At 44.1% G+C, this 16,090-nt stretch overlaps 1 protein-coding gene across 4 annotated transcripts in view; it reads left to right on the forward strand.

The window, feature by feature from the left end:
• The window catches only part of SNX32 (sorting nexin 32), a 490,023-nt gene that overhangs the window by 235,978 nt on the left and 237,955 nt on the right, over positions 1–16,090 (forward strand). For all 4 annotated transcript variants that reach the window (XM_069644826.1, XM_069644829.1, XM_069644825.1 and 1 more), the window contains 2 exons: positions 7,121–7,242; positions 15,603–15,726. In XM_069644826.1, coding sequence (XP_069500927.1) covers positions 7,121–7,242; positions 15,603–15,726 — 246 coding nt within the window. The remainder of the gene's footprint in view (positions 1–7,120; positions 7,243–15,602; positions 15,727–16,090) is intronic.

Genomic DNA, 16,090 nt, shown 5'->3' on the forward strand with positions numbered 1-16,090 from the left:
TGCTACCGTGGTTTGCTTCTCCAGCCGGGCCTGTCAGTATGATTGGTGTATGGCCTCATGGGCTCCCCTCCCCCCTCCTTTCCACATCTGAGTTGGAAGATCAGGCTTGAGGGAGTGCAGGCGATTCTGGTGGCAATGTTTATTATTTAATGTATTTAATTGTTTTTTATAACGCACCTAATACCATACCTGAGTTTGGTTTCTAAGCGTGGATCGATCCTCTGTTGCTCCGAGTGGTCTTGCTTCCAAGACCAGCGCTTTGCCCCTGTGCTATCCTTCATTCACAAATGCGGATGTCCTGGATGTGGATGTCCTGGTTCTCTCTTCTTCAACAGATGAGTATAGACAAGACGATGGGGCTGCCATTTCACCCATTGCGGGTGGATACTCTTTTGGTGACAGACGAACCTATCGGGTTACTGAGGTTGACAGCCTGGAAACTGAATTAAGAGGATTTAGGGAACTGGGGATTTCCCTAGACGACACCTCAGAAAGCTAGGACTCTACAGACCTATTGGCATGCCTGGTCTTCCTTTACAGCCTGGCAGAATGACCGTTTTCATTTGAAAGTTGCTCCCTCCACACTGAAGATGCAATTGGAGGCCATTAAGGCTTTCTGCTTCAATAGCGCATTGGACGAACTAGTGCCTTACATCCTGCACCGGTTCCAGGACTTGAAATTACAAAGACCACCTTGGAAAGCCGTTCTTCCATGGTGGGACCTCTTACAGGTCCTGTGGCATCTACAGATGGCTCCTTTTGAACCGGAAGAAGAGGTTGACATATGTTTCCTTAAATGGTAGTCCATCACCTCAGACAGAAGAGTTTACATTTCGGATTCATAAACCTTTCTTGAAGTTCACAACAGCAAATAGTTATCTTGTGCACTGAACTGATACCTTCTTCCTTCCAGAAGTCTTTTTGATGCTCATGCCGATTAGAAGGTGGTTCTCCAAGTTCTACAGGGCGAGTTGGGCCCATGGGGGTGTCTGGATTTGGCGAGAGTACGCAGACCCTACAGGTCCAATACAGAATCATTCAAATCTTCTAGTGCCTTGTTTGTCACTTTTTGTGGAAATGCCAGGGAGAAGAAAGCATCATTGGCAACCATGAGCCATTGGCTCAGGAATGCCATTGGGTGGTGTTATGACTTGGCAAAAGTTCCTCTTGCAGGATCAATGCAAAAGAGAGTGAAATTGAGTGTCTTTAAGGGTGGTTCCCTCTCTGCAGAATCGTTGGTCCTGCATTCTCACAGCAGATTGGTAGACCATTCTAGTTCAGCAAACAATAATGTTTGCATTACTGTAGCTTGCAAAGCTCTTTGTGAAATCAGGCTAAGGAAATACTGCTTGCTATTTCTTTATGTATAGTAAGATATGGGAGAGGTAATGACAGATTACATATGGTATTCATCATTACTCTCGATCCCACGACTCGTCACATTCTATATGACCCTCCCACCTCTACCTGCCTTGCCTGAGGGGTGTTTAATAGGAAAGAGGAAAAATCAAAGGAGGAGATAGTGGGGGGTAGCAGAGCCTTTGCTAGTGGGGGCTAAGGTGGCTATAGCCCCGGGTCTTTTGGTTGTAGCCCCAGATAAAAGCTCATGGGTTACAAGCAAAAAGCTAGCTAGCCCCCAGTCCCGACATTAGCGTAGCCCCAGATCCTTTCCAGACCTAGCAACACTCCTGGGGGGTGGGCTTTTATGCAATAAAAAGGAAGGGAAATGGTTGGCCTCCGCATTGTGTCTGTCATCAGACAGGTAGTAAGGAATGTGACAAGTCATGGGAGTGAGGCTAATGATGATTACCATGCCTCATCACAAGTTTGGCGGTAACCCTTAAATCTGGCGGTCGCACTATTACCGCCGGATTTAAGGGTCTGCCAAATCAGGGCTTCGGCGGATTTCTCCCCAGCTCTGAGCTGGGGGAAATCCGCTGAAAATTCGCGCTATTACCGCCGACGGGAAATCCGCTGGCGGTAAGAGCGCGAAAATTCCCCATTGAGCCCAATGGGGAATGGGGTATTCCCGAATGGGCTCAGTGGGGAATGGGGAATTCCATTACCACCAAACCCCCCGGCGCTATTAGCGCCGGATCACGGGTTTGGCAGTAGGGCTAATACCGCCGGCGTTACCGCCCAACTCGTGATGAGGCCCTAATCTTACGAACCTGTTATGCATGCTTCATCTGTGCCGATTTTGCGATTTTACGACTTAGAAACGTGCATAATAAAATATGCCATGACATTAAATGCTGACTAGTCCCTGTAAAGTTGCGACAGACAGGCGAGAGTCTGTTACAGGCAGGCAGAGGAGTATTAGCCCTTCTTTCCTTCCCTCTCTGTTTTGCTCATTGCTTTTGTATTTTTTCAGAACATTTGGATGAACTCTGCCAGATGTTTTTTGGAGGAGAGCTGTCTCACAGACCGGTTCTTTGGATTGTTGCTGCTTGTGTTGTGAGATGGGCGCTGTTGCGTATGTGATGATCGCAGCCGGAATGGAGGACCTGGTGTTTCACAAGAAAGGAGTAATACTAGATACTGTGGAGCTGAATGGTAGACACTCCCGAAGAGGAAGGGAATTTAGGAAGGTTTATGGAAGATGTCGTTTTTTATTTTCTTTCTACTTATAAATAAAACAAAAAAAGTACAGTGCCTAGTACTCACCTCTGTGCTATTAATAGAATCTCACCTGTCCATTATAACTTTACTAGATTTAATTGGCATTGGCAGGTTGGCTCTGGAGTTACTGCAATATGGACGTGTGTGCATTTGAATAAGGTCTATGCACATAGTGAGGGGATCTCAACCCCCTTCAATGGGAGTCTTTAACACATGTAACCAGGACCCTCTGATTGCATGTGCTGCTTTCAAAATGGATATGAACCTTATTTGGCCCGAAAAACCCTATTTCCAGGACTAGTGACCAATTGTTGTCCTTGAGAAATGATTTCTCAGTCATTGCAACCTATTGCAGATGCACCCATTTGAGTTCATGAACATAACAGATCTCAAACATCATTGCCAGAAAGTGTCTTTCCTAGCATCCACAATATGCACTGCATGGGTCAGATACTACTGGGACAAAACTAAACGTTGCAGAACTTTGAACGTAAATGCCACTAAAAGTCCAGGTGTGACGACATCTAAACAGTCAATAGTTGACAGATTTCCTGCATTAGCCTGTATTACGATAATGCCCAACTTAGTTATCAGATAAGCCTAGAGCACATTCAGCTAGCAAGCCCTTTGCTACTATGGCTTTGCGAAAGCAGAATTCCAGCTGTGGAGATCTGCTGTGTGGCGAGTTGGTGCTCAGTCTACACCTTATGTAGACATTACTTCCTAGATGCAAATTCAGGGGAGGGATTTAGAAGGGACATGTCTCACGCAGAAATATTTGAATTCAGCAAAGTCTGTTCGTGTTATTGGTATCAGGGAGGTTTTACCTGATGTTTACGTTCTTCATTCCCAGCCTCTACATCATTTGGCGGTACTTCTTGCTATTTTACTACGTTGGAATGAAAAATAATCTTTCTTACCGGTTGTCATCGTTTTTCACTATGGGCCCTTTGATATTATGCGGAACAAACTTACCATTTCTCGCCTTATGGAGAAGATGGGTATTGTCTTGATTGGTTACTTTTCATTATTTTCGAAAATAATCTACGCAACTGCTACTAGGCCAGGCATGCTCTGTGTTTTGTGGCTGTTAGTCTTATAGCGGAAGAAATCTGTTTCTCAGTGAGGGTCTTTGTACCATCTATTTAAAAATATCTTTGCTTTCTTTTTGGCTTATTTTAAAAATGTATATAAATAATCATTCTGTGATCCACTCAACCTTTGGGAAATTACCCATTTTGGTGAACTACAATTACTGGTAAGTAACTTTTCCATACGCATTCTCTTGTATAGCCAGAGGCGTTGCTGGGGGCAGGGGAGCCGACTTATGAATTTCTCAGGGGGGGGGGCAAATACAGAAAGTGACATCACTGGCAGTTATAGGACCTCAGATTTGCATGTAGTCGCCAACTTGGTGCAACGGCGCGCGGGAGTGTGGAAACATTGGCTAGCATGTACTGCATATACTAAAGTCAAGTAAAAAGGAGATTTAAGCCTTCGAGTTGCATTCCAGTAGGCCATCACTGCCCCTACTCCACCCCTCTATAATCATCCAGGTTGTAGTAGCCCTCGAAAGGTAGAGCAACACAACTAGGATGGGAGAACGAAATGCCGTACAATCCTGTGAGTGTGTCAAACGTCAGAGCAAAGATTGTGCATGTGCCTCCTACCTTGGAGCACAACCTCACTAATTTGGTGCAAATCTTGCAAGTGGGAGCATGGGAATCCCCTGCATGTGTGTGGGCTGCAGACCCAGGATCACATGCTCACTTCTTCAGTGTGAAACTCTGGCCAAGGCTCTTTGGGCAAGTATTCAGGATGGGTCTCACACCTATAAACAGTGTGATATATTGAGTGGGCACCTCACTCCTTGGAGCATAGTATCAACCGTTGCTGGTAATCTCACAACTGAATGTACAGTTTCACTCTTGGTCATCTCAGTGACCCAATGTATATTAATGGAGTCAGTGTCCCATTTGGGAAGAAAATCATATTTCTGTTAAAACACTCTGAATTCTCACTCCAGTTTTCTCGATCTATAGATCCATACCATATTCATTCAATGTGTGTGCAGGGGTGATAACTTGTGTTTGAGAGAGCTCATTCTTTCATTCAGGAGAGATAAAGGGGTAACAACCCCTGTATGTGGGATCAGGCTAATTTTGCCCCATGGCCCCTCCAGAAGGAGTGAGCAGGTTTTAAGACCCTGCTGATTCTGCTATCCGACAGGCTTGTGCCTTCTATCCCTTGCCCCATCACAGCTCCCAACATCCTGAGCGGCAGCTTATGGACAGCAGGCAGGCAATGGGCTCCATGCCCATTGCCAATTGAATGTAGACAGATCTACTATTTAGACACTGGGAGAGAGCCATGAATCCACATTGGTGGTGAGGAAGCAGTCAACATACAGAACACAATGGTATAGCGTTACAGTCCTTCTGAGAAATGACAATTCTGAGCATGTGAGCAGTAGGCTGGATCAGTGCTGCACCATAAAAGGTGTAGAAGCCTCTGTGAGACGTGCCAGTACTGTCCCAACGGTGAGAAGTGTAGTATTTTCACATTAGCTATGCTTAAGAACTTTGGGTTATTGAATAGTGCTGCTACATTCTGAGTAATTCCAGCCCTTTAAATGTATGAGCTCTTGTATAACCATGACAGTGTTGCGTTATTCTGATGATGACAGACTTGCTCAATAGTTCTGGTTCTGTATCATTAAATGTACTTCAGATCTTTAGAGTATCGGAAGGATAGCTCAGGGGCAACGTGCTCGCCTTGGAAGCAAAACGGCACAGAGCAACACAGGTTCGTTCCCTCGGTCCGCGCAACACAGGTTCGCTCGCTCGGTCCACGCAACACAGGTTCGCTCCCTCGGTTCGCGCAACACAGGTTCGCTCCCTCAGTCCGCGCTTAGAAACCTCTGGGTAGTACACGCATATATAAATAACCAATTAAAATAAAAAGAAATGCATCTATTGAGAAGTGCTGGGGCCTTGTCAATAAGAGTGTAGCAGCTCAACTGACAAGTGCTGATGTTGTCCCATCAAACGTATAGCAGCCCCACTAAGATGAACTAGCATTGCCTCAACAAAAGCATAGTATTATCGCTGAGATTATACTTTTCAACAATTCAACAATTATAGAAGCCCTGTTACAGCAGTACTATCCCATCAAGAGTATAGCAAGCTAACTGAGGAGTACCAGCATTGCCCCATTTTAAATATGGCAGCTCTACTAGAAAGTGCTACAACGGGGCTACAACCAAAACACCAGGGGCTATAGCCTCCTGAGCCCCCCACCCCCAGCCAGGGGTGCGGGGTGCAGGGGGCTACGGGGCACGCCCCCCCCGGCAGAATGAAGTCGGGGCTGAGCCCCCCCCCCCGGGCCGGAGAGAAGAGACGCAGTATGGATGGCCCTTTGTTCCATCCATACTGTGTCTCTCTCTGGCGGCCCGGGTAAAAGCCGGGGAAAAACGATGTTTAGAAATTGTGGGACAGATGCAAAGCAAGAGGCTCTTGTGCACCCCGGTGCACAGATGTAGAAGTATACCCAACCCAAAACGAATTTTAGACATTGAGGGACAGATGCAAAGCAAGACTTCTTACTTTGCATCTGTCCCACAATTTCTAAACATCGTTTTTCCCCCGCTTTTACCCAAGTCGCCAGATAGAGACACAGTATGGATGGAACAAAGGGCCATCCATACTGCCTCTCTTCTCTCCAGCCCGAGGGGGGCTCAGCCCCGACTTCATTCTGCCGGGGGGGGGGCCAGAGCCCGCAGCCCCCCCGTACTCGGCGCCCCTGGCTGGGGGGGGCTGAGGAGGCTATAGCCCCTGGCCTTTTGGTTGTAGCCCCGGATAAAAGCTCAGGGGCTACAACCAAAAGGGTAGCTAGCCCTAGGTCCCGACAGTCCCGACATTAGCTTAGCCCCGGATCTTTTCCAGACGTAGCAACACCCCTGCGTATAGCTTTGTTTTCTCGACCAGAAATGCGAAGTAGAGGGTGTTGATGGCAGTGTTCATTGTGAGATATAAGAAAGGGAAGAAGCAGTGACAGTTTTCTGTTTTTTCTGCAATCACATACATTTACTGCATGCATCATTGCTGAAGCCAGCCAAAATTGAGTGGATCTCAAATAATGGTGAAATCTTAGGAAGATACCAGTATTCTTGGTGAACGTGTTAGCAATTTGGGCTCTAATCTTTTCTGGTGCCAATGATAAAGTGGCCTTCTTCAAGGCATAACTCTCTTATCACCACTACACGATGAAATGTAAGCTAGCAGCTGAATAGCCTGAGAGACTGGTCTCCCATCCAAGGCTCATTGAGGTGGCCAAAAGGAGCCATGTGTAAGGGAGGTGTGCACAGATTGCTATACTTAATGTACTTTCTATGAAAACAAAGGGATTTTGGTATTCAAGCTGTCAACCTAGAAAATGTCACTTATGTTAACTACCACACACACTGGATTATAAAAGTGCTTTCTTCTTTGACCTACAGATACCACCTGCACCTCCAAAACCTGATTTCGAGGCTTCCAGAGAGAAGCTGCAAAAGTTGGGAGAGGGCGACACTTCAATGACCAGGGAAGAATTTACCAAGGTCAAGCAAGAACTTGAAGCGTAAGTGAATTCTGAATAGTGATCCCACTGGCATTCACGCAGCGCCCATTGCCATCTCTTTGCCCCTGCCAATCTAGCACCTTGCCAGCAAAAGGCAGAGCAGGATGAGAACATGTTATTACAATTTGATGAAGGAGCGATTGATTACCTCAGGGTTGGCATATAGTACAGGGAGGTAAGCAGTAGCTAGAAGGTACCATTCTAGAAAGATCAGGTTAGGCAGTGACGAATTGTCAAGTCCATCCTGTCAACACATGTGCTAATAGATGAGGAAAAGGGTAGCCTTTTATTTACTGAAAAAAAATATCTAGACATAAGGACAGATCTTCACATATAACCTACATGGAGGTCTACAAAGGCGAGGAGGCTTCAGAGCCAGACAGAGATCATCATGCCAGGCACGTATTGATCTGTTCATACTTGTAATAAATCCACACCAGGCCTACCTCGTTGCTCAATGGATACTATATTTGGGATCCTGGAACTTTGCTGGTAGCTTTCACCTCCTTGCTGTAGTGAACCTAAGGGGGGTTTCATGGGGAAATAAGATCTTAAAAGGAATCCATATAAGGGATCTAATCCTTAAAGTAGGTACCTCGAGCAGTGGGTACCTGCAGAATGGCCTACATAACCCAATAAATGAGAACTCCTTCCAGATTACTAGTGTAGTCCAAAACAAAAAATTTCCAAATCTAAAACACAACAGACCATGCATGTTTTGGGTGGATGTTCCTTCAAATTATTCTTATGGGCATTCCCTTAGTTATCAGGTCTCTCTGATGACGGGCTTTCGATTGAATAGATGGTGGTCAGAATATCAGGATATTGGTTGACCATGTTGTCCTTTGTAGTGCATGTGCTGGACATGCTTTGTTCTCGGATCTGGTATAGCTCTGCCTGACAAATGACACTAACCTCTCATCCAGGATGGCTCTGCTGTCACAGAAGAAGGGGTAGCTTCTTCTAATCAAGTCATCCTTAATGAGCCTGGCAATTTGACACTTACATTCCTGCAGCATCAATGTTTGAGGCTGTCCATTGGGTGCATGCAAGTCCTTAGAGTCCAGAAGACTATCTGTGTGGCAGGGTGATGGTTGGAAGTACAACATATGTATATATGATGTATGTCAAGGACATTTCTGAAATATATCAGGACCAATTAGGGCTAATGTGTGCTTCTGTTAAAGTTCACCCGTTACTTTGACTTGCAAAAACTGCCAAAGATCAGATTCTTAGTTTAATTTCTTGATTAGTCAGTTTTCTTGAAAGCCTGAAAAGTATGTTTCCTTTGGTGAGGAGAATTTTCCTGGATAAATGTCATGTGGGCTCCAACCTCTCACTCCACAGGAAGTATTAGCGATCCCACCGGCCAAGCTACCTAGAGCTCTTAAACACACCATTATTGGACCCACACTCAGACGATGGAACCGAATGCTTAAGCTGATGGGGACCAACACCAGCGTAGCTCCACCTTGGATCAGTGTTAGGGTGCTTCTATCATAAGGGTCAGACTAGAGCTACACTGGCAAAATATCCAGATTATGAATCTATATTACGAGCCCATGCCATTTCCATTTCGGGCAGTAAGGGGAATCCTGGGCCTCACGGACAAAGTGGCTGCAGTATACAGCTCTCATAGCATCAGTGAACGTACATACGACTTATGAGTCACACAAAAGGGACCCATCAAAGTGGGACTCAGAATTTGCCAGGTATCTTAGCAACTTGCCTGAGAGCAAAACATTTTGTAGGCTATGCATATCGAATATTTTAAGGAGGAATATGACCTTGTCTAATATTTGTCGGATGATTTGGGAATCCCAGTGGAAGTGGATTATGTACACAGCTTTTCCTCTATGATCAATGATATGTCATCAAATGTATGAAACAGATAAATCCAATACAATATAATACAAAGAGCGTACTTTACCCTGACTAGACTACATACTATTAAATTAATACAAGCGCCTGTCTGCTTCAGAGGCTACGGGCAAGAGTTCACAATGGGACATATATTTTGGTCCTGCCCCAAGATTACATCATTTTGGGAAAAAAGTCCTATCAAGCATATCACGCATTCAGGGCTCCTGTGCCACATACACGCCTATACAGATGTTGTTTGGTATTGATCTGGACGACTGTCATGAGGACGCTCTAGTGAGGAAGCTTATCCGGGTCATGTTTGTCCCTCGTAAGACTACATTTTTTTGGGATAAAATATTTTATTATTTTATAGGTACAAACAAGAGAAAACAAAACACATTAACTCTTAGTCAATACTCTCAAACATACAGGTATACATTTCTTCTTGGCTTTGGTTCTTTTCCGCATGGTGCGTGAATATTGTTGCGCTACGCAGGTTTCTAGGCTCATCACGATCGTCTGAATTAGTCATTTTCAGCAGTCCAGCAGGCTTTCGGTTCTTTGCCACATGCCCTCAGTTATCCTCCCATCTTTGCCAAATCTTGGTCGCCTTCCCTGGGCACCCTCTTGTGGTGTACACTCTCCTTTCCATTGGTACGCACATCTCTACATCCGTTACCCATTTTTCGTATTGTGGGGATGAGGCCGAGCCCCACAATTAAGCTATGTTCATTTTTGCAAGGCCTGTGGATGTTGCAAACATACGTTTTTCGAATCTGGATAACTCAATATCTTCATCTATCCCCAGTGTTAGCAGTTTGGGGTCCATTGGTATCTTCCGGCCAATCACTTTTGCTAGTCTTTCGCAGCATTTTTGCCAGAATATTTGGATTTGCGGGCATTCCCAAAGGATGTGGAAAAAGGTCCCTCTCGTTTGGCGACATCGTAGACATTTGGGGTCCGTTGCTCTTCGCCATTGGTGCAGGGCCTCCCTGTGATAGTAAACCCTGTGCAGGATTTTCAGTTGGATCAATCTAATTCTAGCTGAGATCGCGGTTTCATTGGGATACATGAGAGCTGTAATCCACTCCTCTGGTTGGATTGGGCCCATGTCTCTTTCCCATTTCTCTTTCAGTCCTGTGAGTTCTGTTGTAGCAAACGAGCTAATTGCGTTGTACATTGTAGAGGTTATTTTGTGATCAATCCTCTCCATCACTATGTTTCTTTGAATCGGGGTGCACTCTGGCATGTTGGGGAGATCCAACTCACTTGTGGTGAGTGCATGTCTCATTTGCCTGTAATGAAAGTGCTCTGTGGCGGGAAGATCAAACTCGTCCCTTAAGGCCTGGAAGGTCTTTATTTCTCCGTTCTCTATCATGTCTTCTAGTCTTCCTATCCCAGCTTCTTCCCAGGCCACCCATTTGGGAGTTCTCTAAGTTCTGGGAGATGCTTGTTACGCCACAGGGGTTGTTTCAGTGTAACCTTCCATTCCCAACCTAGGTGTCTATGTACGTCTATCCAGATCCGTGTTCTCTGTGCAGCTATTGTAGGTGGGAATGGGCGAGTTTGCTTTTGATAAAGCCCTTCTATCGGCGTGGTCCCCTGCTCTACTTGAGTGTCTGCTCTGTTGTGCGGTAACGTTGGGTCATTATGTAGGATGTCATTTATCACTGACATTTGGGCTGCCCAGTAGTATGTCTGTAGGTGTGGGAGACTGATTCCTCCCTCCCATACGGAGCGCTGTAGCGTTTTAAGTGCGATTCGAGGGTGCCCGCCAACCACAAGAGTTTCCTAAGTGTTTCATCTATTTTACGAAATTCTAGTTTTGGTATATACACGGGTGTATTCTGCAGGATGTATAGGAACCTAGGTAGGGCCAGCATTTTGAACAGGGCAGCCCTTCCTAGGAGGGTGAGTGGGAGGGACATCCAGTGTTTCACATCATTAACAAATTTACCCCTTATTGGATGCAGGTTTTTCTCTACGTATTGTGTTAGGTCTGTCGTGATCTGTATCCCAAGGTATCTAAACTGCTCATGCACAGTTTTATATGGACAGTCGTGTAGGGCCGCTGCTTCCATCCCTTTGATCGGGAACAATAAGGATTTAGTGTAATTGACTCTTAACCCACTAAAGGACACGTAAGTATTTAGTATATTCGTGACAATGGGGCATGAAACTACTGGATCGCTTAGATAGATCAGGAGGTCGTCCGCATATAGGGAGAATTTGTCCTCCCAGTTCTGTGCCCAATGAAATCCCCTCCAAGCCCGTGGCTCTCTCAGCATTATCGCTAGTGGTTCAATTGCCAGTGCGAATAACATCGCAGAAAGGGGGCATCCCTGTATGGTTCCCTTCCCAAGCTTTATACTGCATGAGGACCAGCCATTTACTCTAATTTCTGCCGTCGGGGCATTGTATAGGAGTTTGACCCAATTTATGAAGTGGTTCCCAAATCCCATCTTACCCATTATGTGCCATAGAGCCTCCCAGTGGACCGAATCAAAAGCTTTCTCAAAGTCAATAGTGAGGAGTGCTAGTGCATCTTGTAGGGATGATGCTTTTTTGATGGCAGTTTGGAGTCTGTGAATGTTCAGTCGCGTGGATCTCTGTGGCATGAAGCCGCATTGGTCCGGATGGACCAGGAAGGTTATCACTGTCTGAAGTCTGTTGGCCAGTATTTTTGCCAGTATTTTGGCTTCTGTGTTTATGAGTGAGATTGGTCGGTAGGAACAGCATGCGTTGTCAGGGATCATTTCTCTGTCAGTCTTCATTTATCCTGGTTTCCTTTGATTAATGATTTGTTTTCAATGATAATTTATGTTTATGTCAAATACTCCCTTCAGGTTTCATTTCTCTGTCAGTCTTCATTTATCCTGGTTTCCTTTGATTAATTATTTGTTTTCAATGATAATTTATGTTTATGTCAAATACTCCCTTCATATTCCTTGACTATCACTTTATCAGAAGGAGAGTGTCCCAATCCAGCATGGTGGGAAGGAAGAAGGGAATCAATCAGGGATCTGATTGGTAGTCAAGATGTTATTTTGTGATTGGAGGCTGATGAGACTTGAGAGTGGTTCCAAGGTTCTAAACTGCCTTTCATTGTCTTACCTGAAGCAGGGAGGTCCTGTTTCCTTTTATCTGTGTTTTGGTTTAATCTATGTTACTTGAAGACAGTCAATTTGGAGTTGGAATCATTTCTTGAGAAGCATTCATCGTTGGACAGGACAAGCAGACTCAGTGGTGGGAGCGCAGCGATTTTAAAGCTCATGAGAAGATTGTGAACTTATTTAATTTCAAAACTTTAACAGATGAAAATACGTATTTGACTTTGAAGAGAAAAATATTCTATGTAGTTTAGGTATTTAGTTTAGGCTCTTGCTTGATTCTGCTCATCTGTGACTGTTTACATGAAAGAAGAAAGAAACTTTTATTACACGCAACTATAATAAGTTTTCCAGTGAGGTTTAAGTGTTATTTGGAATGTTTATAACAATCTATTCTCTGATTTAATGAAAGTGTTCCAAAATAGTTACATGTGCCTTAGCGAACGACTCAAAGAAATATTTTTTTTTTTTAAATGTTAAAATGAGTACGCGCTTGACTGCAAGTTCCGTTATTAGTTCTGCGTATTTGAAACTGTTCTGAAGGTAATGCGCATGCGCGAGTGACAGTGTTTAAGGAATTTGTTGTTCCCGTCATCGCGCATGAGCAAGTTTAGAGGCGTAGCTAGTAAAAGTTCTTTCATATGACGGAGAGGTTTTAGGTAGTGTCTCCCGGCAGAGCGCATGTGAATTGGGCTGTTAGAATTAATTCACACTAGCGCGTTAAGATTCAAGATTAATGAAGACTTTATTATGCGCATGCACATTATGAGTATTGAACATTAAGGACACATTTTATTCGCGCATGTGCGGAAGGAGTTTATGTTATAGGAACACAATTTGTTTGCGCACGCGCATTGGGAGTTTAAAGTGTTTTTAGGACACTATTGATTCGCGCATGCGCGTTTGAGATTAGGTATATTATTCGATCTCAATGCGCGTGTGCATTGAGAAAGTGTTGTTTTAATTGAACTCTTCTTCCTGTTATGTATGTAAAGGAGATTTTGGCATCTAGTTTAATGACATAAAGCTTTCATCCAGAAGAGTTTATTCCCTGTGAACTTTAAAGAAAACTTGAAACAACAATCCAGTTTTGGATAAATGAAGTTAAGGATTGTTTTTTAAACAATGGCACAAAACCAACTGAACTAGAGGAGCTAAAATGGCAATCTAATCTCATCAATGAAATACAATCTCTTGAATTTTAACTTAAGAGTCATGGAAAACAAGACCTTTGAATAATTCCAGCAGAATTATTCTTATGTATTCTTCTAAGCTAAAAGAAACAGTTACACAGCAAGCCTCTCAGCTCCTCAGGGAGGCTAAACAGGTATTTCTCTATCACTAAAGGAAAATTTCAGAGAAAGGTAATTGTTAACGAGATTGTAATGTTATTTGTTTATTTCTTCTAGAGGTTCTCGACTACAAGAGGAGTTACCCGTGTCTTTGTTATTTTCTCCAATTTCCCCTTTCCCTTTGAGTTGTGGAGATTTCTGCTGTTTTATCCAGTAGTTGACTCCACGGCTTGGGGGGATTGTGGGGGCTCAGCAGCTTCCGCAGACACAGGTACAGGACCTGACAAGGTGGCTTGCCTTCCTTGTGTATCAACACTATAGCAGCTTCCCTTAAGTCTGGCGGGAGGATTCCTTTTTCTTTTGCGCACAAGAACATTTCTAGCATGTGGGATGCCACCTCTCCAGTGCCAATTTTCTACCATACCTCCACTGGGAAACCATTGGGGTCTGGGGTTTTTCCATTTTGTAGCTGTGAGATGGCTGTAGTCAGTTCTTCTTCAGTTAAATCGGCTTCGAGTTGCGTTCTCTGTGTTTCGTTTAACGTTGGGATGGTTAATGAGTCCAGTATGCTGGGGTCCGTTGGTGTCGTAGGCGGGGCGTATAGTGTTCCGTAGTAGGTTGCGAATGCCTCCGCGATGTCTGGATCAGTTGAGGCCCATTCAGTGTTTGTGGTGCTTATGTGACACACTTGATGGTGTCCCTCCTCTCTCCTATCCAACCAGGCCAGCATCCTGCTGGCTTTATCTCCTGTCTCGTAGAGTCTGCCGCGCATGGTTCTATGTGCTTGTTTCGCACATGTCAGGGCCACGTTGTGCAGTTTCTTTTGTGCTATTTGCAGGGATGTGTTGTCTATCTCTGCTCCCGTAGTTGTGTATTTCGTCTTGGCGCGTTTCACCTCTGCTTCTGCCTCGTCAACATCTTTCTTATGTGCCTTCTTGTGTGCAGTTGTCCAGCTCAGTATTTCGCCTCTTAGAGTCGCCTTGTATGCTTCCCATACTATCCCTTTGTCAGCCACTGAGTCTTGGTTCAGCTATACAGCTTTGTGAAAAGAGAAAGGGAAAGGTATGTGAACCTTTGTAGGTTATTACTGCATAAGATGAGTTTGTTACCATCGCTGCTTGAAAGGAGGCCAGGTCTGTGTGAGATCTTTAACACCCGTTCACGCATGGTTATTCCCAGTAGAGACGTGATATGTGAAGCGTTGGGATAAATTGCGGCGGGAATGGAAGTCAGATTTGCAGCGTGAGATTACACTGAATCATAGGGAATATGTATTGAAAGCAGTATTTAGGGCATGGTTAGATTTACATTTAAGGTTGATTCATCGAAAGGTGCTGGGTCGTTTATATTGGACACCGGTACGCATGCATAAACATATGTTGATAGGTAGTAATTTGTGCTGGGGTTGTGTTTTGGAGATAGGTACTTTACTACATATGTTGTGGGAATGTACAAGAGTGTGTGACTATTGGAAAGATTCAAAATCGGTTGGATCTGATAATGGTTATGGCTTTTCCTCATCTGCCTTCTTTGTCTATGTTGTTATCAAAGTCCGGTAGATGTGCTGTAGCCGGGTCGAATAACGAATCATTGATAGGAGCTATCAAGCAAATAATGAAAATGTGGAAGACACAGAAATATCCACAGGCAGATGATTGGATTTGTGAGTTACAGGTTTTATCAAACTATGAGAAGATTGTATTTACAAAAAGAGGTATGGTTGAGGATTACATTGAGAAATGGATGTCCTTTAATGATTTATATGGGTAGTATGAATGTTTAGATTTATGATCTTATGGTATGGGAAGTGGGGTTATGTAGGTTAGCTGATAGTCAGCGTATGGTTGAATGTTAGTGTGTGTGTGTTTTGTATTTTGTGTTTGGGGGGTTTGAGTCTAATGTGGTTCATTTTGTTTATTTCTTTGTTCATATTGTATTTATATGTGATCATTTTAGTGATTGCTTGTATTATTTACGAAAATGTAAAATAAAAATATAAAAATAAAACATTCTCAAGAAGAGAGAGCTGGAATGAAGTGTATTTGAAAATAACAGAATGTTAATTGTATATAATGTATGCATTTTCTTTCCACAGGGAGTACCTGGCCATCTTTAAGAAGACTGTTGCCATGCATGAAGTCTTCCTGCAGCGCCTGGCAGCACATCCCATTCTTCGGAAGGATCACAACTTCTATGTGTTCTTGGAATATGACCAAGATGTAAGATCACAGAAAAGGAGAGAAACAGTGGGTACACAGAAAGTGGAGGGATAGTAACAGCAGGATGGAGAAACAGGCAGAAAAGAGCAAAAGAGTCCTGTGGAAGCTTTTTTATTAGGATCTCGTATCTGTTTTAGGGATGATCAAGCATGTTCATTTTCCAATGTGATGCTCTCTGTGAGAGGTCACTCTGGCCATGGTCTCCTTTGCCACTCACAGGAAATCTCATATGGGTTTCCTAATCTTTAGATGGGGATGTTCTTCACAATCTGGTTCGGCTCTGGCCGTACTGCTTCACATGTTCAGGCAGGAGGTTCTGTATTCTACCCATCCTTCCCTTCCCACACAAAGTGAATTTCCAAAG

Source organism: Ambystoma mexicanum, chromosome 2p (assembly GCF_040938575.1).
Source record: "Ambystoma mexicanum isolate Mex_15411 chromosome 2p, UKY_AmexF1_1, whole genome shotgun sequence".
In the NCBI taxonomy this organism is placed as follows: domain Eukaryota; kingdom Metazoa; phylum Chordata; class Amphibia; order Caudata; family Ambystomatidae; genus Ambystoma; species Ambystoma mexicanum.